Source organism: Mastigoproctus giganteus, chromosome 13 (assembly GCF_048544385.1).
Source record: "Mastigoproctus giganteus isolate SK-2022 chromosome 13, ASM4854438v1, whole genome shotgun sequence".
NCBI classification, from domain to species: Eukaryota; Metazoa; Arthropoda; class Arachnida; order Uropygi; family Thelyphonidae; genus Mastigoproctus; species Mastigoproctus giganteus.
Window position 1 is genome coordinate 69555762 of NC_143587.1, and position 24004 is coordinate 69579765.

At 35.9% G+C, this 24004-nt stretch overlaps 1 protein-coding gene across 1 annotated transcript in view; it reads left to right on the forward strand.

The window, feature by feature from the left end:
* Positions 1-24004, forward strand: part of LOC150076146 (calmegin-like) — a 308067-nt gene that overhangs the window by 166967 nt on the left and 117096 nt on the right. The window contains exons 12-13 of the mRNA XM_090387267.1: positions 9288-9323; positions 22604-22717. Coding sequence (XP_090243393.1) covers positions 9288-9323; positions 22604-22717 — 150 coding nt within the window. The remainder of the gene's footprint in view (positions 1-9287; positions 9324-22603; positions 22718-24004) is intronic.

Below are 24004 nucleotides of genomic sequence, written 5' to 3' on the forward strand. Positions count from 1 at the left end.
ACACTGTGATCACTGCCACCTAGTGGTTCATTTATCTGTAAATTCTTAATGCATGAATAATCACTGCTGATAATCAGATCAAGAGTTACTCCCTCTGGTTGCCTCTGTAACAGGGGTGGGCAACAGCCGGCCCGTGGGCCACATCTGGCCCGCGACGATGTTGAATCCGGCCCCCTTGGTAAATGCATAAATATAGAAAATCCATACCTGACTACACTCGCCGTAAACGTTCGGCTTAATTCGGTTCAATCGGGAATCGCAGCCAGTACAACAGTAACTAAGTGATTCTATGCAGCGTCAAAGAGTTATTTCCTAATTATTATTGTAGCACCGATCGAACGAAGTTCCTTTGGGTTTGATTTCTTATTGAAAAAAAAAATAATATTGGTGCGAGATATTTTATGTTTTATGCCTTTTCTAATTATTACAATTTTTAATTTAATATAATTTATAGCCCATAAAATGAGCCAATTAAAAAAAAAAAAAAATTGATGCCGAATGCCGCATTTTCAATGATAATTGGACATTCAGATATTTTTTTTAAAAATACATTAATAATTTGGTAATTCAAGTAATATAACATTTTTTAGGTTCTGATTTTTTTTATTAAATTGTTCAATCTATTCCGGCCCGCATCATGATACGAAAATTTCATTCGGCCCGCATCATGATACGAAAATTTCATTCAGCCCGCTGACGAAAAAAGTTGCCCAGCCCTGCTCTATAACATGCCGCTGCTGTAGGTAACAATCATTCAAAGCCTTGCTAGTGTGCAAGTGACCAACCCACAAGTTCCAGTCAATATCTGGGAAGTCAAAATCTGCCATTATAAGACACTCTGATTCACTGGCCCACTCTATTTCTCTGTATAATTGTTCACTGTACTCATTAGAGTCATTAGGCTTATAACAATTTCCTACCCTTATTTTTGCTTTCCCAGTACTTATGTCACACAAAACTGAATCAACAGTGCACTGTACATATATGTCAACTGGATGCACTTCCTTAGATTTTGTGTTTCTTAACTAACAGCACCTCTCCTCCCTTCCTATCCTTTCTATCCACATTGTAATTCCCAAATTACAATTCTGCATTCCTCATATGCGTGACACCATGTCTCTGATATCCCAACAAATTGGAGGAAATTCAATGGAACATTCAAGAAAATATTGAGAAAGAATTGCCAAGCAGTATGCAGGTAATACCTGCAAAAGCAGTAGCAAAAGTGCAAATAACTGCTGAATCTATACCTGAAGAAAGACCAGCTGATCCATTGCCACACTCACTGGCATGTCAAGGTCATCAGCTGACTGAAAGACAAAGAATTGAAGTAGAAAATTGTTGAATACACAAATGAAGCAAAAGTGCATAAAATGTTGCCTGCATTGTCACCAAGAAAGAACTTGCCAAAAGGTCAAAAGACCTGAACACAGCTATAGAAGCAATCAGTACAGCATCATTGCAAGAAACAAATCAGATCATTTTCAGTGCTGCAGCAGTGATGGTATAGGAGCTTGAATAAACAAGCCAAAAACAAAAAAGCAAAGAAAAACTCAAAAAGGGAAGACCAGGTTATCAAACAAGAACATTAAATTGAGAACAGATACCAGCAAACTGAAGGAAATGAAAAACTTAAAGTGAAAACTCTAAGGAAAATACTTAGTGAAGAAGTACAACCTGGATTTGAAGAAAATAAATGAAGCTCTTGAACTTGTCGTCGAGCAACGGATTACTGCCTATTGAAGAAAATCTCCAGATGTGAGGCCCGAATTGCTCAATACAAGCAAAAATCCCTTTTCTAGACGAATCAAATACGTTTCTGCCATTCGTGGAGAAACAGCAACAAACAAGTTGGAAACAAGCAAAGAGGAAATTGCCAAATCTTGGAAAGATCTGTGGGACAATCCAAAGGACTATGACAGGAATGCAGCATGGATTAGAGAAGTGGAAGCCAAACTAAAAGGAAATAAGATGCAGATAACTTATAGTAACTCCTGAACTAGTTTGGGGGGGGGGTTACACAGAATAATAGCCCAGTGTTGAGTTATTTACTGCAAACAGGAGAAATTGAAGAACCGATAACAACTGCCAAAACTTACCTCCTTTTAAAGGATCATGTAAAAGGTGCAATTCTAAACAACTTTCATATAAATACCTGTTTATCAACTACTTTTAAGTTAATGACTGGAATAATATCTGATGCAATAGGAGACTATTTGGAAAGGAACAGCTGGTTCCCAGTTGAACAGAGAGGAAACAGATGGAACTTAAGAGGCACAAAAGACCAACTTCTTATCAATTTTGGATTCAAACTGATTGTGGTGAATTGCGTGCAACGAAAAACCAATTTGCACCATTGTTTGGATGATTGCAAGAAAGGCTTTGAATCACTTCCACATAATTGGATACTAAAGTGCTTGGAAATAACTGGAAATAGCGAAAATATATGGAAATTTATAAATAAGGCAGTGTGTCTGTGGATGATGTGGCTAATAGTAAATGGAGAAACAGGTGATATCATCATCTGGAGAGGCATTTTTCAAAGCGATTCTTCACCATTATGCAGTGTTCTCCCCAAGACCTATCGAATGGGTGCACCACCTGGTGAATTTAACTGACTACCCGCCTAAAATTTAAGTGATTCTCGCGGTACTGTATGGTACTGCTCACTGATCTCGATCAATATTAATTCGAACATACTATGCAAAGTATTACACTTCCCCCACCCCGCTATTTCATAATGCCATCTGACTGGCAAAATTTTCTGGGGAGAAAACCAATTATGATTTAAGTGATACCACACAATTCAGAGGAGAACAGGCCACGGGTATCAAACATCGAAAACATCAATAAAACTTTCCCACCTTTATATGGGTGATTTGAAACCATATGGCAAGTCACCACCTGAAATTGAATGATTGATCAGTACTGTTTGAATTTTCAGTTCTATTATTGCAATGGAGTTTAAGTTGGATAAGTGTGCAATTTTGGCAATCGATCGAGGAAAACTTGCATGCACAGAGGGAATCAAAATGCCTGATAATTGCGATGTTAGGTGCCTCACACTGGATGAAACCTACAGGTACCTGGGCATTCTTCGAGAATGCAGAAGTTGAGCTGAATTAGTAAGGCATACATCAGAAGGGTGAGGAGGATCATGAAATCTAAACTTAATGGTGCGAACACCTTTAAAGCCATTAACACTGCTATCCTATCATTTGATCACTGCCGTATTGTAGATTGGACTCTACAATGCCAGATAGAAAGATATTTAGTTCTCATCACGTATGCACTTATATATAGGACCAATCATCTGATATCAAAAAAAAGTCTACTCAGGAAGTGTTAGATTTTTGCATGAAACAACATGAAGCTTTGGTACATGCATTGAGAACAAATGCCTCAGAGCTGGCATTTGTTCTCACATATAGTGTTTAACATAATTACAATAAATTACTTATTGCTTGAAACCCTTGAAATGAAACTCTGCAAAAATGTGATTAACATTTCGTAGACCTTTTTCGATATCAGATGATTGATCCTATAATCGCATGCATGATGAGAACAAAATTTCTTTTAAACACGAACACATCAGCACATTTTTATTTCTATTCCATCCTGTGAACACGAGGCATCAAAGTATTTGTCCAACTTAAGGAGGAAAATATGTGTGTTCATGTATTCATATTCGTTTTTGCTTATTTGTTAATGCTGACATAACGTTGATAGTTTCGTCGCGGTTGGTATTTTAGGGGTTGAGTTGGGGCCTCAATGGTGATTCCGATTTATTGAATTATGGACGCATGGAACACATTAAAAAATGAATTTCTATTATTGTAATTCAATTCTTACGTGATCGACTAGGAGATGGAAAAGAAGCATTCCTATAAAGAGACCAAGGTCCCTATATTATTTATTATTGATATTTACGGAAGAAAAACCCTTTATGTCAATGAGAAATTATGGGAGTGAAGTTGAAAAATATGTAATTAATGATACTGAAATTTCACCTGATTATTTAACGAAAAAACTTCGTGCCTACAGGCAAGTAAGGCTACTGAGGTTGATGGCATATACCCTATAATTTTAAGGGAGGCAACAAGTGAGTGCATTGAACAATTAAGGCTAATTATGAGAGCATCAATGGATTCAGGAGAGAATTGATTGGAAAAGGACCAATGTATTTCCAATACATAAAGGTGGTTCTAAGAGTGTAGTGGGAAATGACTGATCGGTCAGTCTAACTTCAGTAGTAGGGAAAACCATGGAGGCAATGATCAAGGGCAGAATTCAGGATCATTTTGATAGAAATGGAATTCTGAAGGATACGCAGCATGGTTCGATAATGGGAAAATCATGTTTAACAAATCTGGTTAGCTATTTTGACAGGGTCTCATGTGAACTAGATTTAGGGAATAATTTCGACATTGTTTATTTAGATTTCAGCAATGCATTTGACTCAGTCTCACACGAGCGGTTACTTTATTAGCTGGAACAGTTTGGAATCACAGGGAAAATCCTCAGAATGATAGCAGGATGGCTTCAGGGCAGGAGACAGAGGGCTGTGTTAAATGGTTATTCCTCAGATTTGGTTAATGTAAGAAGTGGGGTTTCACAGTATTGGGATCATCATTTTTGATTTTCTTAAATGACACCGATGAAGGGATAGAGGGCATGATGTCTAAATTTGCAGTGGTGTAAGGATCGGTAGTATTTAATGATCACCGCCAAGCAGAGCTTCTTCAGAATGACCTACATAGACTTCAGGGATAGTCAGAAAAAGTGACTGCTATGCTTTAATTCAGCAAAATGCAGGGTCTTGCACCTGGGGAACAGCAACCTCAAAATAACTTGTACACTTGGTGGAGTTGAACTAAAGTCATTAGTGGAAGAAAGGGACTTGGGAGTTATGATACGATCAGACATGAACAAGGAAGGCCCATTTTGTCCTATCAATGATTTATTGAACATTTGCTAGTAGAGATAACAATCATAATTCCATTGTATATGGCTATAGTTAGACTGCACTTTGAATACTGTGTTCAAGTATGGAAACCACACACACAAAAAAAAAAAAAAGACATTGATCTTTGAAAGTGTCCAGAGAATGGTAACTTGCCCTGTCAGATAGGCAAAAGGCCTCCATATGAGGAAAGACTGCAAATACATGGGTTGCACAGCTTGGAAACTAGGCACCTTTGAGGAGACTTGATCGAGGTGTTTAAGGCTCTGAGAGGCAAAAGTAAAATGAATTGAGAATGAAATTTTCACGTTTATAAATGATTCTAGAAAGGGGAACATAAATTCAAGTTACAGGGAAGGTGTAAGTTTTATTTTAGCCAGCGAGTTATAAATTACTGGAATAAGTTACCTGCATGGGTGGTTGAGGCTGACAGTTTGAGGAACTTCAGTGTTCAGCTGGATAGTTACCTACGAGAGGAGGGAAATGCATAGATTGTGTATTTCCTTTTATTTTATTATTCATTAATTATTTATCTTATTTAATTTTATTATTATTTATTTTCTTTAAATTTATTATTTTATTCTTTTTTTTTTTTTTGGCTGATGGAGCACAAGCCTTAGGCTTCCTTGCATCATATGATCATTACTAATACTATTACTAATTTATTGGTGAGGGATTAAGTCTATTAGCCAGTAGAGTAGTGCCAAGTTTTCTATCCTGGCTCCAGTGGTTCTCGTGTAGTGAGAGCAAACGTCACCCAAGGTTTCTACTACACAAGAACTAACAGATTCAGGATAGAAAACTTGGCACCATTGTATTGGCCTCACCTATAAATTAACTGCTGGCAGCACAGCACTTCTTGCCTGGATGCACATCATGTTTCTGACAGCATCAGCAAGTAGGAGTCTGTCAGCAGGTAAGAATTTAATCTTTATGTATTTGGATTTACTTAAATTAATCTGTTTTCTATTGTAACGGTAATTCAAACTTAATACACTTGTAATTCAAACTTTACACTTAAAATTCACAATTAATTAAGTTTTTTTTTCTTCAAGAGGAGTGTTTACATTTACAATGGGTTTCCTCAGCCTACAAGTTATTTTTTTGTAGGAATTTTTTCCTGCCATAAAGTGCAGTTCAAGGTGTCTTGGTCTGTTAAACCTCAGGCTGTCATGCATTTCCGTATTTCATCCATCCATGTCCTCCTAGGTCTTCTTCTCCTTCCAGGATGTATACATTCCAGGATAGCCTTTGGATATCTGGTTTCTTGCATCCGTTTTACATGTTCATACCATATTAAATGCTTTTCTTCGATAGTGTCAATATTCTTTTTCACTTCCGTTTTCTCTCTTATGTCTTCATTCTGTTTTTTGTCTTTTCTAGAATTTCTTGCTGAGTGTCTCCAAAAATCCATTTCTGTGGAGAGCAATTTGTTTTCCCCTTGCCTATTCAATGTCCTGGTTTCTGCTCCATACAATAGAAGACTTTGTACAATCATTTGAAATATGAGTTTCTTTGTTTTATTTAGAATATTTCTGCTCCATAGAGCAGAACTTAACATGCCAATAGCCTTTCTGCCGTCTGCAATTCTCTTATTGATCTCTGCTTGGGATGATCCATCACTTTGTAAGATTGATCCCAAATATTTGAATTTATCGACTTGTTTGATTTTAAAACCTTCAATATTTAAAATGTGTCCTGATCCTGAAAACAACAAATTCGGTCTTGCTAAAATTGATTTTTAGACCCCATCGTTTATATTCCTCAAACAATTGACTACATGCATAGTCTGCATCTTCTAAGTCTTGTACTATCACCACCTGATCGTTTGCAAAAAGTAAATTGTAAATATAGATGTTCTTATTGATCAGCAATCTTGTTTTATTGCATTTTTTTTACCAGGATCTTAGGCAGATGTCGATAAAAGTGTTGGTGACATGCAACAGCCTTTTAAAATAAGCCTTTTGAAGTGTGGAATTCAGTTGACAGAGCTGATCCCACTTTAATTCTGAATCTATTATTCCTGTAAATTGTCTTAATAATGTTAATCAATTATCCACCAATATTTGCCTCTTTCAGTCCTTCCCATAAGAGTTTTCTAGGAGTGCTGTCATATGCCTTTTCAAGGTCAATGAAAGAGGCAAATGTTGGTGGACAATTGACCTCCTGGCTGAAAAACCACTGTTCTTCTGACACCTTGATTCGGGCTTCTAAATGGTTCCTGATCCATTTTCCAAGAACCTTATAACAGTGGGTTCAGGACACACATTCCTCTGTAATTTGAACAGCTTTTCCAATCGCCCTTTTTATAAATTGAAGTAATATATCCTGTTGTCATTTCTTTCGGTATTTCTTCTCCTCTCAGTATACCATTTAACAGTTTGTTTCAAAACAGCCACTCCTCTTCCTCCGTTTTTCAGAAGTGCCATATAAACTCCTCCAGGTCCAGGTGATTTGCCATTCATTCCTTCCTTCCTTCAGTAAGAGTTCCACTTCCTAACAGAAACTTTTAAGCCCGAGTCTTCCACACCGAAATCCTCCACCATCTTGAATTCTTCTGTCTTCTTTTAAAAGTCCTTCATAGTACTTCATCCAGTCTTTCAAAGGTAGTAATTGAACCAGCATTGTTTATTCTGTTTTCTCAAGTCTTTAAGGACCTTCCACTGATCACTTGAAGCCCAATTTGCAATTAATAGTCATGCACTTCCTTTCCCATTCCTCATTTTTCACTTCTACTACCAATTGATTGGCTATTTTCTTATTTTCAACATGAATGTTCCTATATGCATCATTCCTCTCACCCAGCCATTTCTGATATGCAAGTTTCTTTTCCTCTACAACAGCTCTTACTTTCTCTGTAATCCAGGTCTTTTTTCATCCTTGTCTCTTCTTTTTGCCTAAGATTTCATGAGCTATTTTTTTTTTACAATATTTTTTAAATATTTGTAGATTTCTTCAGTATTACTTTTTATCTGTGTTAATTGCAGCATCCGGTCTCCAGTGAAGTTGTTTCTAATGCTGTTGTCCTGAAGTAGTTCAATGTTAAATTGATCCACTTGTAGCATTTCTCCTTCCCTGCATTGTTGGGTGCCCACTCTTATTTTCTTAATCCAGTTCGACCTCAGTGTTGTTTTAACAAGAAAATGGTCAGATCCACATTTGACTCCTCTGTAAACTCTGACATCTTTCAATATGTATGTCCCCGAATGTTTTAAAATTAATAGTTTTTTTGTAATTGTAATTTAGTCAAATTTGTAACCCTTTCTATTGTTCTGTTCCCCAACAGCATGGGCTGATGGGTATTGGCAAGATGCTCAAAATTTTACCTTAATGTATAGTGGTTTAGGCGATTAGCTTAATAAACTATATTATTAATTTCACATGGTATATAAGAGTGTTATTAAATATAGTAATAATTTTAATGGAAAACTACCATGTAACTTCCTTAAAATGTAAGGGTTGTTTAGTTATATGGTTAAATACAGGCTGGCCTCGATTAACGTGATTAATTAATCCAGCGAGCACATCGTGAAAAATGAAACACATTAATTGAATATAATAATCAATTGGAAAAATTATGATTGGTCTGTGACCTTCAGAAATGTCCATAAACAATTTAAAAATACCTTTTTAAATAACTTTTTAACTGTATACCGTGTAAAAGATAATGAAAATAATTATAGAATTAAATGTTTATTGTGTAAAATACACAATGAAGAAACTGTTATGGAAATATTTCAACGGAGTCGTTTGAAGGGTTGGTTTTCTTTTTTTCATCAATCAATTTCCGATAGCTGACAACTTCTCTAGGCCCTGGCGAAATAAATATCGCAGAGAACCTCAAACCTTTGGTTTGAGGTTCTCTGCAATACCAATGATTTCATCTGGTTCTTTTACCACTATTTCCTTTGCAGTAACATCATCTGGCCAATTTAAAAATAATTTTTTTTTTTTTTTTTTTTTTTTTGCATTTAAAGATTAGAATTTTTAACTGCAACTCTGCACGTGACTTTATTAGCGGGAGAAAAACAAGTAACACGTCTACTTCCGATGGTTGATGGAACACTGAGGCAGTCAGCGGCAAAACATTTGCTTATTGTCCGTCCAATGTGAAGTAAGCTTAGCGTGTGATTGAAATCTTTCAACTGTCACATAAAAAAAAAAAAAAAAGATGGTGTTAACTCAATTTGCATTGTAAAAAGTGGTATAATTTTTTCAAATAGCGGTAACTGAAAAACGTGTTAATCGAACTTGCGTTATGCGAGGCCTGGCTGTATAATGACTCACTTAGTTAACCTAAATTTTTTTAATACTTGTTTTGCAGAATACCAGATCCTGATGCCAAGAAACCCAGTGATTGGTATGTTTCTTTTTATTAAGTTAAAGAAAAAAAGGAGTATTGTATGTGTTCTGAAATGGTGAAATAATCTTATTTAGTTATACAGTGGATGCTATTTATTGTGATCACATTGAGTTCACAAAAATTGGTAATATTACGTGACAGATAACGTTAGAAGCAGGGAATTGTTATTTATTATATATTTTTTTGGTGAAATATAATCTTTTATTTCAGCTTTTAATCTTACCAATCTTTATTATACGGCACAGTATATATGTATTACAGTATAAAACATGTCAGCCAATTTTATGGCAAAACGTGCATGCGCACAAATATATATATATATATATATATATATATATATATATATATATATATATAAGCTAAAATAAGATATTTGGCAGTAGCATTGCAAACTAGTAGAGTGAAAATAAAATAACAGAAAAATAGGGGATGGGTGGGGAGAGAGAATAAAGAAGAGGGTAGTGTTGAAGCAACATTCCTAAAATAATATAGAAAATTAAGCCAATTAAAAGAAATTTAGCGGTGTTCCCTAGTAGGCATCCATTTCTGAATTATGTGAAAACTCACTAAGGTGGAAACGTGGACTAAAACATTAAATGACCAAATAAAATGAAATAAAATAGACTGACCATTATGCCCCATCTCGACGGAGGACCACGAGACCAATAATAGTCAGGGAATCACTGCATTTTGAATGCTAAACAAATCCATGCAAAGACGGAATGATAAGATGATACTATGATCAAACCCCCGATGCATTAGATCTGCATAGTGGTGGTCCTTATGCAATGAAAAATAATAAGACAGAAAGCCTAGTACTTGCATGGCCAAACCATACCACTGACAAAACAATAGTTAAACTGAATATACAAGGTGTCTCAAAAATATTGGTACAAACGTTTAGGGGAGGTAGGTAGCATCTAAAGAATGTGAATCGCATAGGAACCCATAACCAGAAACATCACCATAAGTCGGTACACGGCGCTGTTCATCAGTTCGCGAGAGGGAAAATTTCTGGTTTACTCATTCAAGCAGTAGTCGCTGCACGAAGAGCATGCATCGATGTATGAACTGTGAGCTGGCAGACATGCACCTAGTGTATGGATTAGTAGAGGGCTCACATGGTGTGCGCCCACATGCGGGCGGCACACCACTTCGCAATAAATGTGTGGGCAGGTATGGTCGGTGACTGCTTAGTTGGCCCAAACCTGTTACCATCCTGCATGAACTCCGCTAAATATCGGATCTTTCTTGAACAAGTTCTACCAGGGTTACTTGACGATGTTCCAGCAAATGTGAGACGCAACATTTGGTTTCAACATGATGGGGCACCTGCCCATTATGGAAGGTGTGTTCGTGACCATTTGAATAGGCATTTTGAGCGTCGATGGATTGGCCGTGGTGGACCTGTTGTCTGACCCCCATGCTCACCTGATTTACCGAGCCTTGATTTCTTTCTTTGGGGAGGAGGGGGTCCTCAGATCTATCGTGTATGAATCTCCTGTGGAGATGGAACTGGATCTCGTGGCGAGACTCGTCTGCACTGCTGCTACTGTCAAACTCCAGGTGTGTTCAACCGTGTCCACCAATCCATGCTGCGTCGGTGTCATACATGCATCGCGTCTCATGGTGGAACCTTTGAGCATCTGTGTAACATCATGAAATGCATCCATCTCGTACTCCATTGTTAATATTATGCCAAATAAATGTTTGCCACTAATTACTGTCTTGTCTCATTTCTGCTTCTTGTGCCTCTGCTACTACTTTCCCGTGACTTTTCTGGTTATGGGTTCCTATGCGATTCACATTCCTTTAGATGTTACCTACCTCCCCTAAATGTTTGTACCAATATTTTTGAGACACCCTGTGTATGTGTGTATATATATATATATATATATATATATATATGTATATATATATGTATATATATATGAGTTAAGTTAATAATGGTTAGTTTTTTTTAAAAGTAAAAAATATGATATACTAGCTTATCAGGTAAACCATAAACCATGGCGGGTACCCAACGTGACCTGGAAAAAATCAATCTATGCCATGACATAAGCAATAAATATATATAAAAATACCATTAAAATGTTAGTTATGGCAATAAGATACATTGCATGGGACTTTTTCGAGGGCTAACCCTTACAATGTATCAACCATAATTAACGAGCTATCCGTTTCTGTAGTCATCGTCCAGCATAACTATGTCCTAATATACATAAAATAGTATTAAGTTAGAGCCAAATGTATAAATATTGTAGTAGTTAGAGCCAAATAGTAGTAATAAAATTTGTTAATTAATCCCAAAATTTAGCAGTTAACTGGCAAGATGACTGTTAGCCCGACGGATAGCCAAAATATTAAATTAAATTAAAATTATAGAAAGAGCTATAATTATTGTTAGGCATATGTGCGTAGTTGATAGTAAATGCTGCCATGGTAGTCTCATCAAATTAATAAAAATAATAACAGTGTGAGCTATAGCTAACAAAGGCGAACGGAACAAAGGTATAAGAATAGATATAGTACCTCAATCCCCCTCGAATACTCTAATAGTTCATGAGGTATGAAAAAATAGGGATAAGAAAGTGGAAGTTAAACAGCAAAGAAAAAGCAAAATAATTAACATAGGATGTACCTTATAGTAAGGTATCCTGGTTAGAATGATTTAAGATTAAAATTAGCATGCTTACCACCGTATGGCCAAGGTACTAGAAAACCACATGTATTGGCGCGTGTAGCATATATAACTACCGATCGCAGCCCCCCTAGGAAATGTAATAGTTAAGTTAAGTGATAGAATAAGTATAATTACATACAGCGCCCTCTGCTGTTATTTAATATACTGTATAGTATTACACATAGAAAAGCCGTCAAATAAGTATATCCCGAAGTAATAATAGAAGTTTACAGAATAAGTTCCTACCCATGGAGCAAATATAGGTACAAGTTTTTAATGCGAGTAAGCTATATGTAACTTACTCCATGGGCAGTGCCTACTATTTACATAATTACATATCCAACGAAATTTATCTAAGCCAAAGAAACACCTACGAAAATATTTTATACAACGGCTATGTTATATTAGCGCCTGTTTAGGACTTTATCTATAATACTCTGTGCGTTAAGATTATAGTTCCCCTTGTTGTTTGCTATCAATAAAGCTCTATACATATATCTAGTAATTATGTGGTGTGGGAAGTAATTTTCTAAAAGCTTGGATCTGAATTCAATGAATGTATCTATTATATAATCTGTCTGGTTACATATATATATATATAGAAACAAATTAGGATATAGATGGCAGTACGAACCCAGCGTTAGCACATCATCACACTATCCCATGTAAATATAATCCAGTTAATCCAAAAATTAAATAGAGATATAAAAATATTTAGTTAAAATTAAATAAAAAAAAAATAGTAGAAAAGCTAACATCAGTGGCAGCAGTAAAGCACAATCCACTGCATGTTGCTTATAATAAGCTAAAATAGAATATTTGCCATTAGCATTAGTAGAGGCATACGATGCAAGAAAGCAAGCTTATGCAGCATCAGTCAAAAAAAAAAAAACCTCTCACATTTCACCCCTGCATTCATTCCAAATACCTGTCCAGCTCAGCCTTAAATTTATTTAGGCTATCAACTTCCACAACAAAGGATGGAAGTCTGTTCTACCAACCAAACTACCCGCTGGCTAAAGGCAAACGTTCGCACGTCTGTCTTTCCTCAATTCGAATTTATGCCCTCTCAGGTGATTATTCTGAGCAAGAGGAAGAATCCCATCAGCATTGAGCATGCTCAAACCATTCAAGGCTTTGTACACCTGAATCAGATCACCTCATAGGTGTCTAGTCTCCAGACCCTGTAATTTGCAAAATTACAGCCTTTCTTCGTAAGAGCAACCCTTTGTTCCATTCACTAATCTTGTTGTCCTTCTCTGTACAGAGGACAACAAGATGGCTCTACATCCTTCTTAAAATGAGGCCTCCAGACCTTGTATACAGGTCTGGAGGCCTCAAGGTGCAATCTGACCATTGCTTTATACAAGGGAATAATCACTTCCTTATTGCTGCTAGAAAAATTTCTGTATATCATTGACAAGACACCATGAGCTACACTCGCAGACCATCTGCACTGCTCAGAAAACTTCATATCTGCCTGCACAATTAGCCCTAGGCCCATTTCATTCTCTACCACTGTCAGTGTAGTACCACACAGTTGATACATTACTCTGGGCTTACTGCTTCCCATATGTAGTACTTTACATTTGTCAATGTTAAACTTCATTTTGCCACCTCTCAGCCATCTGGTCAACTTTTCTAGATCCTGTTGTCGCAGCGTACTGTTATTAGTATCATTAACAACCCTGCCAACCTTTGTATTGTCTGTAAACTTTGACATTAAGCCTGATATACCATAATCAATATCATTTATAAATACAGAAAACAACAATGGACCCAACACTGAACCCTGAGGTACTCCACTAATAACATTAGTCCACAAAGAGCAGTGTCCATTGATTACCACTCTGTCTTCTCCCACTCAACCATCCCTTTATCCAAAAGCAGCAGTTTGCCTCTAATGCTGCACTGCTCCAATTTGTGCAGCAGTCTTCCATGTGCAACAGTATCAAAAGCCTTTCTAAGATCCAAATATATGATATCAAAGTTATTCTCTGCGTCCAGTTCCTTTGTGACCACATCGTAGTATCAATCAAATTGGTCAGACAAGATTTCCACTTAACAAAACCATGCTGTGTCCGAGCTATAACTGAAGTCTTGTCTAAATGATCCTGCAGTGCTTCTTTAACCAGTGCCTCCATTAATTTCCCTGGAACAGAAGTTAAACTAACAGGTCTATAATTACTTGTCACCCTTTGATCTTCCTTTGTGAATTGGGGTCACATTTGCACATCTCCAGTCCATGGGTACCTCCCCTGAGTCCAAGGAAGCTCTCATAATTATGGCTAAGGGTTTGCTTACTTCTTTTGCTGCCTCCTTTAATATAACTGGGTAGATCCCATTCACCGTGGGTGCCTTTTTTATGTTTATCTTCAATAATTTCTTCTCCACTTTCGTCTCAGTTATTAATTCACCTCTGCCATTCCCCTATCTGAATAATCCTTATGTGTGAATATGTAGATGCAAAATACTCGTTTAGTTTGTTAGCCACCTGAGCAGGATCATCAACAGTTGAACCATCAATATCCAGTGGACCAATCTGATTCATCCCTTTCCTTCTAGAGTTTACATAGGTAAAGAACTCTTTGCTGTTTTTCTCTGCATCCTTTGCCAAAGATTTCTCATAATCTGCCTTTTCCTGCCTAATCTCCTTTGTGACTTGGTTACAGGCCAGTTTATATCTATCATAGGTTTCCATGTCACCCATTAATTTTTATGTATCCCATGCATATTTCTTCTCTGCCACATGTCTCATTAGTTCATCTGGCCTCCATTTAGGCCTAAACCCTTGAACAATATTTTTTAGTTGTTATGTAAAGCCTAGTAGCTTCCAAGGTTAATTCTTTGAATGCCTTCATGGCAAACCAGTAGAGTGAAAATGAACTTAACCAAAAAAAATAAAAATAGAAAAATAGGGGGGAATAAAGAAGAGGGTAGTGTTGAAACAACATTCCTAAAATAATTTAGAAAATTAAGCAAATGAAAAGAAATTTAGCAGCGTCCCCTAGTAGCCACCCGTTTCTGAATTAGATGAAAACTCACTAAGGTGGAAATCTGGACTAACAACATTACGTGACCAAATAGACTGACTATCATGCCCCATCTCAATGGAGGGCCATGTTTGCTTTTCTACTATTTTTTTTTTTTAAATTTTATTTATATTTACTATATATTTTTATTACTTTTTATCTCTCTATTTAATTTTTGGATTAATTGGATTATATTTACCTTAGGGTAGCATGACGATGTGCTAACACTGTGTTCGTACCGCCATCTATAGCCTAATTTGTTTCTATGTATATATTCAGTTTAACTATTGTTTTGTCAGTGGTGTGGTTTGGCCATGCTAGTACTAGGCTTTCTGTCTTATTATTTTTCATTGCATAAGGACCACCGCAATGCAAATCTATTGCATCGAGGGTTTGATCTTTTCAGTTTATTTAGTCACGTAATGTTGTTAGTCCATGTTTCCACCTTAGTGAGTTTTCACATAATTTGGAAAAGGATGCCTACTAGGGAACTCCACTAAATTTCTTTTAATTGGCTTAATTTTCTAAATTATTTTAGGAACATTGCTTCAACACTACCTTCTTTATTTCCCCTCATTTTTCTGTTATTTTTGTTATTTTATTTGGTTAAGTTAATTAAAGCTACTGGCAAATATCCTATTTTAGCGTATTATAGGCAACATGTAGTGGATTGCTTTTCTGCTGCCACCGAGCTTAGCTTTTCTAATTTTTTTATTTATTTTTATTACTTTTTCACTACCTATTTAATTTGTGGATTAATTGGTGTGTGTGTGTGTGTGTGTGTGTGTGTGTGTGTGTGTGTGTGTGTGTGCATGCATGCACAAATTTAAAAATATTTGTGCACCCTAAATAAATAAATTCTGTTTATACTCCAGGATGGTCACAAAGTCGGGAGTTAACAAGGTAGAGAGAATACAAGAACATTGCCATATCTCCTATGTATTAAATAATTACAGACAGACTAAAAGCAAGTACTTAAATTATGACAAACACAATTCCAATATTTGTTGCATTAATGCAGTGATCTTTATGCACACAGTTGAATAAATTTTGCCTTCACAATGAGTTGTGCTGGTATTTCACTACTTTCAAATAAATGACGTTGCCAAAAGTTAATCTTTTATTAATAAATAACTACAAACAGTTTAAATGCAAGTAAAATTTGATTTATATTCATAAAGGTACAGGAAATTATAGAATTTTATCTTTAATCAATAGTTAATTATATGGGCTCTTTATTGTTTAAACTACAAAATTTTACAGCAGTGGAAGTAAATGTCAATGCCACGATTAATATATCATATTGAAGGTCATCATGCTTGAATTGCTCCTTCCCCCATTATTTTCTTCTTATTGTTCATCTGCTGTTCACTCACCTCACCACTTTCATGAAGACTACAGACATGTGGCAGGACTTAGGAGTTAAGACTCCATTTTTACCTGACAAGGGCTGTCAATCTTAGTGTATAGTTAGTGTTGTCAATAATTGGCAAATGTTTAGCTTAATATGTGAAAAGAAATGAATGGTATATTATTATATAAAGTGACATAATTTACATACAGTATAATTTAAATGGTTTTTGATATTCATATATTCCTTGCACATAAATACAGATATTTCTCATATTTAAGTTATAGCATATGTTACAACTAGCTCCCCAACATGCATCAGGCGTATCTGCATGTTTTATCTTATTTTGCTGTTTGCAAAGACATGAAATACTTCCATTGGAGGGATGGTTTTGTTGACGTGCGTTAGCTTCTGTAGTCTCATGGATTGCCATATGTAGAATGAAGCTTTTATTTCCTCATAGAAAGAAATTGGAGAATGTAAAATTGGATAACACTGATGGCCAAATATCCTTTGAAGGGGGTGTGTATGCACATACATTAGCAGTGTCTCCATCTCATGGGGAATACTGGCTAATCACATGTATGTTGCTGTTGACATAACCAGTCGAAGCCTTGTCACAAAATAATTTTGGCACAGGCTTCATTATTGTGTATTTTTTTTTAAAGGAACAAATTACTGTGGTGATAGTATGTAAATTGCCTTTACATTCGTTTTAATTTAGCATAAATATTATACTGTGATGGCAATTAAATTTTTTATTAAAAGTAAAATGCTCACTTAACACATTATGTGCCGTTTTACACATGTGTAAAAACTGCACTAGTTTTACCTGACTCATAACTGCATTCAAAATGTGCCCAAGCTTTGCCATAATGTATATGTGTTTCATTCTTAAGAAGTCAACCACGAGTGCCATAAACGCGTAAAGTTGCATGTACTCAGTACGCATCTACTCAGTACAGGCACACAAAAAACTTTGCAGTAATGATTGGCTTTTGTTTGTGGATTTGGCATGGCTTTATTTGTTCTTTTTGTATTGACATTAGGTCATTTACACGAATTAAATTTTTATAAAATTAATATTTTGTTCTGATGTACAGCTCAGCACAAAATTAAGTGTTAATTTTTAGCACTGAATTCCAAACTTTTAATTTTCAATAATTAAATTTTCAGAATTCTCGAGGATGTTGGAATGTTGATCCCCCCCTTCATTATTCTGAAAACTAAGGCACATTGAACAGTTCTCTCACATTAAAGTGGCAATGAATGTGTATCTGGAAAAATCTGTTTTCTTTGTCCATGTGTATGCTCTTACAGTTGAATATGTGTTTGCATATAAGGCCTCAAGAATTTAAGTCAGTTCCTTAGGTTTTGAAAGAATTCTTTAGTGAATTGGAACTTACGTAGTTAGTTTTATTGAAGATTGTGGTTATCCTTTAAATCTTCAGCTGATGACTGGAATGAACATTATAGTAATGGTGCCTGAGTTGGATAGTTTTGGATTCTTGTTTTTGTAGCTCTTAGTAGTTTCTTGATCACTTCAGATATCATGTTGTCCTAATAAGTGCCTTTGAATATTCATAAGGCTTATGAACTTGACTGGCTTTAGTTAAGCCAGTCAAGTGCCTTTGTTAAGGTACACTTAACTGTAAATAAGTTTCTCCTGAGTTTTGTAAATCTGTTAATTCTCGAGTATCTGAATTAATAAGATTAGCACATATTAAAGCCTAGGAAGGAAAAGCCGCCTTTCTTTTAACCTCTTTTTATTTTTTTCTTTAAACTGACTCCTTTTTCTTCACTTATTCACTAAGTGATATTGCTTCTACCTCCATGCAGTGGGGCTGGTAACCTGGGAGAAAAGACAGTTTCCCAGGGCCAAAAAGAGTGAAACATGAATAACTCGAACAATAACTTCTCTGTTTTGCCAGGCAATGAAGAAACAAAGATATGACCAATACAGGAAATGTAAAATGCCAGAAAACTCTCTCACTGAAACCTACTCAGTTCCAGCTTTCTTTATCGTTCATTCCAGTAGTGAAAATTCATTTGGCAGTCTCTCTCTCTCTCTCTCTCTCTCTCTCTCTCTCTCTCTCTCTCTCTCTCTCTCTCTCTCTCTCCAGTTTGAAAGGCATTGGAAAGTATAGCTGGGTCTCCCAAATCTGTTCAAAGGTCATGAGATATCCTCACTAAGATCTCCAGTGCTAGTCACTCTGAGCAACTCTTGAATATTGATCTCTTTGTTGAATTACTAATAATGGTGACAACCTCAGAGATACTGAACATCTCTAAAGGTGTTCAGTGATTAGATGTTTCTGAAGAGAAGATCTTAGAACATAAAGAAGAGGGAGTAAGCCAAGTAAAGAGAATCTCCACCGGAAAAAATGGCATTCTCACTCCTACATGTGATCTTATCTTGACTTTTAACACACAACACTATCCAACTTCCATTAAGCCAGATTTGTATGCACTGCCAGGCTTTATATAAAAAACTTGTTATTGTGTTTCCAATATCAGAAATATGGACATTCCTTAGCAGCTTGTTGAGTAACTGCTACTTGTGCTAAGGGCAGGTCTTGATCACAACTGCAAAGCCTGTACTGCTCCTCAAATTACAAAAAAGACCATCCTGCCTATGCTAGAATGTGACTGCTGGAAAAGTGAAAACTGATACATATATATAAAACAAATCGATGTTTCTTAGCAGGAGTCACAACAGATTATCTCACCACCAGCTGACAACAATGGATCTACATATGCTCAGATCACTGGGATATACTAATCAGTTGAATCACAGACTGAATTAATAATACCCTCGTATTATGTAAAACTCCTATTGAGTACAACACAAACCCAAGCTGTCAATATGCCAGTTTCAGTATCACTCAGGCTTTCACTCCTCCAGCCAGGATGCAAGGAAAACAAAACTTCAAATCACCAACAGGAAATGGATACAGACAAAAGAACTTCAGATGATATTGTTCTAAAAAATTTTTGTTGAAGAGGATGTGGATATAGGAAAGGCCTTCCTCCAAAAACAAGAAAAAAAAAAAAAAAAAAAAAAAGTGAAAAGCACAAAAACCCAGCACCTTAGAAGTGCTCTGAAAGCTTAACAAGAAATAATGAACAATTTACTTCAATGGATTGTCAGTTTCTGAGCCAATAATGATGATCTATACCAGTGTCCCAAACTGTGTTCTGCAGAACACAAGTGTTTTGTGAGATGTGAACAAGTGTTCTGTGAAAAATCGTGGTTAATGATTAAAATAAATCGCGTGTTACCCTGTATGAATGAAAGATGTTTTATGTGAAAACATCTGAAGAAAATCAAAACCTTTTAAAATCGAACAGCTAGAACTGAAGTTATGAATGATGTAGCGTTTTATGCTCATGCTTGCTACTTATTCTACCGAATCAACGTTAGTGACATACTTCAGTTCGAAATATTTAGTATGAACGATGTAACGTTTTATGCTCATGCCCACTACTTAATCTACCAAATCAATGTTTGGAAGAGGTTAGCAAAATCCAAGTCTATAGCCTAATTGCCCACTTGTTGAATAGTATGATGTCACAATCATGATTGCAACAATACAAGTATTTGTATTGTTGCACTCTGCATTTTCGTTATATTCCATTGTTAAGTGCCACTATAGATGTTTTCACATCAATAATTTTCAGATTAGTGAAGGGGACCGCCAGACTGCTATAGCTGAGTGTTCAACAAAGTCAAATGCATAGCATTGTCAAAAGTATCAAGCAAGCCAACCTAAGAAAATGAAGATGGAGGCAGTAATGAGTGCACAAGAATGAAAAAGACTACCAAGATTACGTAAAAGACAAACAGAAAATCAAGCGTTGGATTTAGCAGTGCTTTCAACCAGCAGTGCTGCTCCATTTAACATTAATGTACCCGAAGTGAGTATTAATTATGTACAAGAGAACATTTCTCCAATTGCCGAGCAGATGAGTTTAAATGATCAAGCAACTTGATCAAGCGACTTTTTTCACATTTATGCATCCTGCATAAATGTGAAAAAAAAAATCTGCATTACAGAACAATAACAACAATTTCTGCAGTGGAACCAATTATTATTGTTGCTCTTATATTATTTTTCCCTGATTGGGGGTTCCACCTCGATGGGTATTGCTACCAAGTACACAGGGTGGTTGTTGTTATGTCTGATGTTACTGTTGGTCGAGGAACTCTGACAATCCTACAGGTTATTATTATTATCTATATGGTGCAAGAAAGCCTGAGGCTTATACTGCATCAGCCAAAAAAAAAAAAAAAAAATTCTGAATTACCCTGAGAGAGAGAGAGAGAGAGAGAGAGAGAGAGAGAGAGAGAGAGAGAGAGAGAGAGAGAGAGAGAGAGAGAGAAGAATGATGATATTCAGCTCAGGACCCTGGGTGTGCCAAGCCCATGCTCACCAGATGCAAGCCCTTGAGGTTAACTGATGATGTTACCATCAGCAAATTTTAAATGCAAAACATTCAAGGAAGTAATCAAAGAACTTTTCATACAAACTAAGAAATATCATTGAAGGCTTAGACCTAAATGGTATTTCTTAGTTTGTATGAAAAGCCTAATAGCTTCTTTGATTACTTCCTTAAATGCTTTGCATTTAAAATTTGCTGATGGTAACATCATTTGAGCCCTTGGGGTTAAATGAAATGAGCTATTCCAGACCTGTTAGCTTAACTTCTGTTCCAAGGAAAATGGAGTCACTGGTTAAAGAAGTAATGCAGGACTATCTAGACACGGGCACAGCTATACTTCATTCGCAACATTGATTTGTCAAGGGACAATCTTGTCTGGACAATTTGATTGGATGCTGTGATGCAGTAACAAAGGAACTAGATGCAAAAAATAATTTTGATATCATATACTTGAATTTCAGGAAAGCTTTTGATAATACTGTTGCACATAAAGCCTGCTGTACAAATTGGAGCAGTGTGGCATTAAGGGAAAGTTACTTGTTCTGGATAAAGGGATGGTTGAGTATGAGAAGATAGAGAAGTTGTTATTAATAGACACTGCTTTTCATGGACATAGCAATGAAGGAAACATAAAAGGGTGTGCTCAGTAGTGCAGCCTCAGTAGTTGCAGAATGATTGGACTGCACTGAAATTTGACCAAATGGGATCTCAATATCAGTTCCATGCATTTTAGACTCTCAGGTAGCAAGCCCTAGCCTATTGTACCCTGAAAGAATGTTGGAGACATCCTGGGACCATGGCTCCATGATTTCTCCATTTTTCTGTTTCTTCTTAATTTTCAGCATTTAATTTAATAATTTTAAATTGTAATTCTTTGCTTATGTATGAGTAATAGTTTCTTACAAGACCTTTCTGTAGTTATGGTAATTTTTCACATTTTGTAAAAGTGCTTAATTTCAGTTTAATCATCTTGTGATGTTTCTGTATGATTTAAGCATTATTTCTGGTGTGTGTGTGTGTGTGTACATGTTCATACTGTTGCAATAGCATTTCCACTTGCAATCCTATGTACTCTTTTAGAACGGCAGTCATTTTTTTTTTTTTTTTTTTTGCAAGCATCCTTAGATGTAATTTCATTTTCTTAGCCATCACATTTTGTTTGTGGAGAGGATTTGATAAATTTAATTGCCAACAGCCTCTTATCACTTCAAGTTCTAGCTCTACATTTATGACCACATGTGAATCTTCTCTTTTCACTGGTTTTTAATGGCAAACAGTCTGCTAATGACTTACGCAGTTTGAAAATGTTGAATAGAAGCTTCCGCTCTTTGTTTCATACTAAAACAGCTACTCTGTTTTCTTTTACCACCCCACTCTATATTATACTTAATTATTTTGGTAATATCACACAAAACGCACTAAAACTGGAATAATGGGATTATAATTGTTTTTCATACTCCATTTTTGTAAAAGGATAATTGGGAGTCCTGTGTATAATGTTAATACTTCTGATTTTTAAAAGTTATTAACACCTAGGGATAATAGCATTGTAGACATGTGACTTATGCAAGCAAATAATTATTATTTACAATAGCTAAAAATACTTTTTTTTTATATTTGGGTACAGCCTAGAGTTATGCTACAATGTTAGATCACTTATGAGGTTTTTCACAGTAAAACTTAAGGGTGTGTCATCTGCTAATACAATAGTGAGATCCTAATGTGTAATTGAAATTAAGTGGATGTACAATTGCTCATTCTCTTATAGGGATGAAAATGCTCCTCGCCAAATTCCTGATCCAAATGCCAGAAAACCAGAAGGATGGTTGGACAGTGAGCCAGAACTCATTCCTGATCCTGCAGCAGAAAAACCTTTAGACTGGTAAAAAAAAAAAAAAATAATAATAAATAAAATAATAGTAATAAAATTATTTTATGTACTAACTTTGTATTTTTATTTTATTTTTTTTGAATACACTAAATGAAAATGTTAAACAGCTGTTGTTACAGAAAGACTTTGCCCGTAAAGTGACGATCCTTTTGTAATTTTACTTGCCCTTCCTACTTTATTGGGCAGTGTATATATTCTCTTTCACATAAGAAAAATATGAAGTACTAATCAAGCTGTGATGACAAAACTGTTCACATCTTTGGTCACTTGCCAGAGATGGGAAAAACATTGAGGATATAGAACTCTATATTCACTTAGCTCTACACAAGGCATAGAGGCTGAAGATGCTGACCTGAAGACAGTATTTGCACAAATCCTGAAACATAACTGCAGTAACAGTAAATTTGTTTTGCTAGATGAGTTCTGTGATAAGCTAAATTTTTTCGAAATACTGATATGGAATTAGTGTTTTCCTACATAGGATAGGGTTACCTTGAAACCCTTTCTGAATATTTTTTTTTTTTTTTTTTATGAAAACCCGAAACACGAGAGGTATTAAAACCTATAGTACTTAGTACCGTGCTTGGGTTGGAGGTTGAGAAGACAAGAGAGAGAAGATATTTGTTGACATTAGACTTGAACTTCTGTTGACTGTAATTTTCAGGAAATATGTATGAAGGAAGGTTGTTCCAGAAAATGGCAGTTGAATGAATAAACGAGGAAGATGAAAAGTTGGTTCTGTGAGTTTGAAGTTGGACTGTAAATGGATGTTGGCTGGTGGCGGCATGTGTTTGGACTGTTTTGAAAGAGAGCGGGAATTATAGAAACCAATCCCGCATCCCCCTCCCCCCCATACTTCTCCTTCAACCCATGCATGGTACTAAGTACTATAGGTTTTGATACCTTTCGTGTTTGGGGTTTTCATATTAAAAAAAAAAAAAATTCAGAAGAACAGTGCCCTTGGAAGTAGCTGTAGAAAAGTCATGCAGCAGAAACAGTACATCTATGAGACAGCGAGTGGAGAGACACTGTTAGAGATGAGTCATTAATAAATCTAACTGCCCTCTTCTGAATGAAATCTAGAAGCCTGAGAGAGGTTTTGGGGGCACTGCCCCAGATGTGGGAACAATATTCCATGGTAGGGCAGATTTGCTATTTGTACAGAATGAACAGCTGTTTGGAAGAAACGTAATGGTGAGAGCAAAATAGAAAACCAAGTTTTTTAGATGCAGAGGAAGCAATATTTGTAATGTGCTTGTACCAAGAGTGATTAGAAGT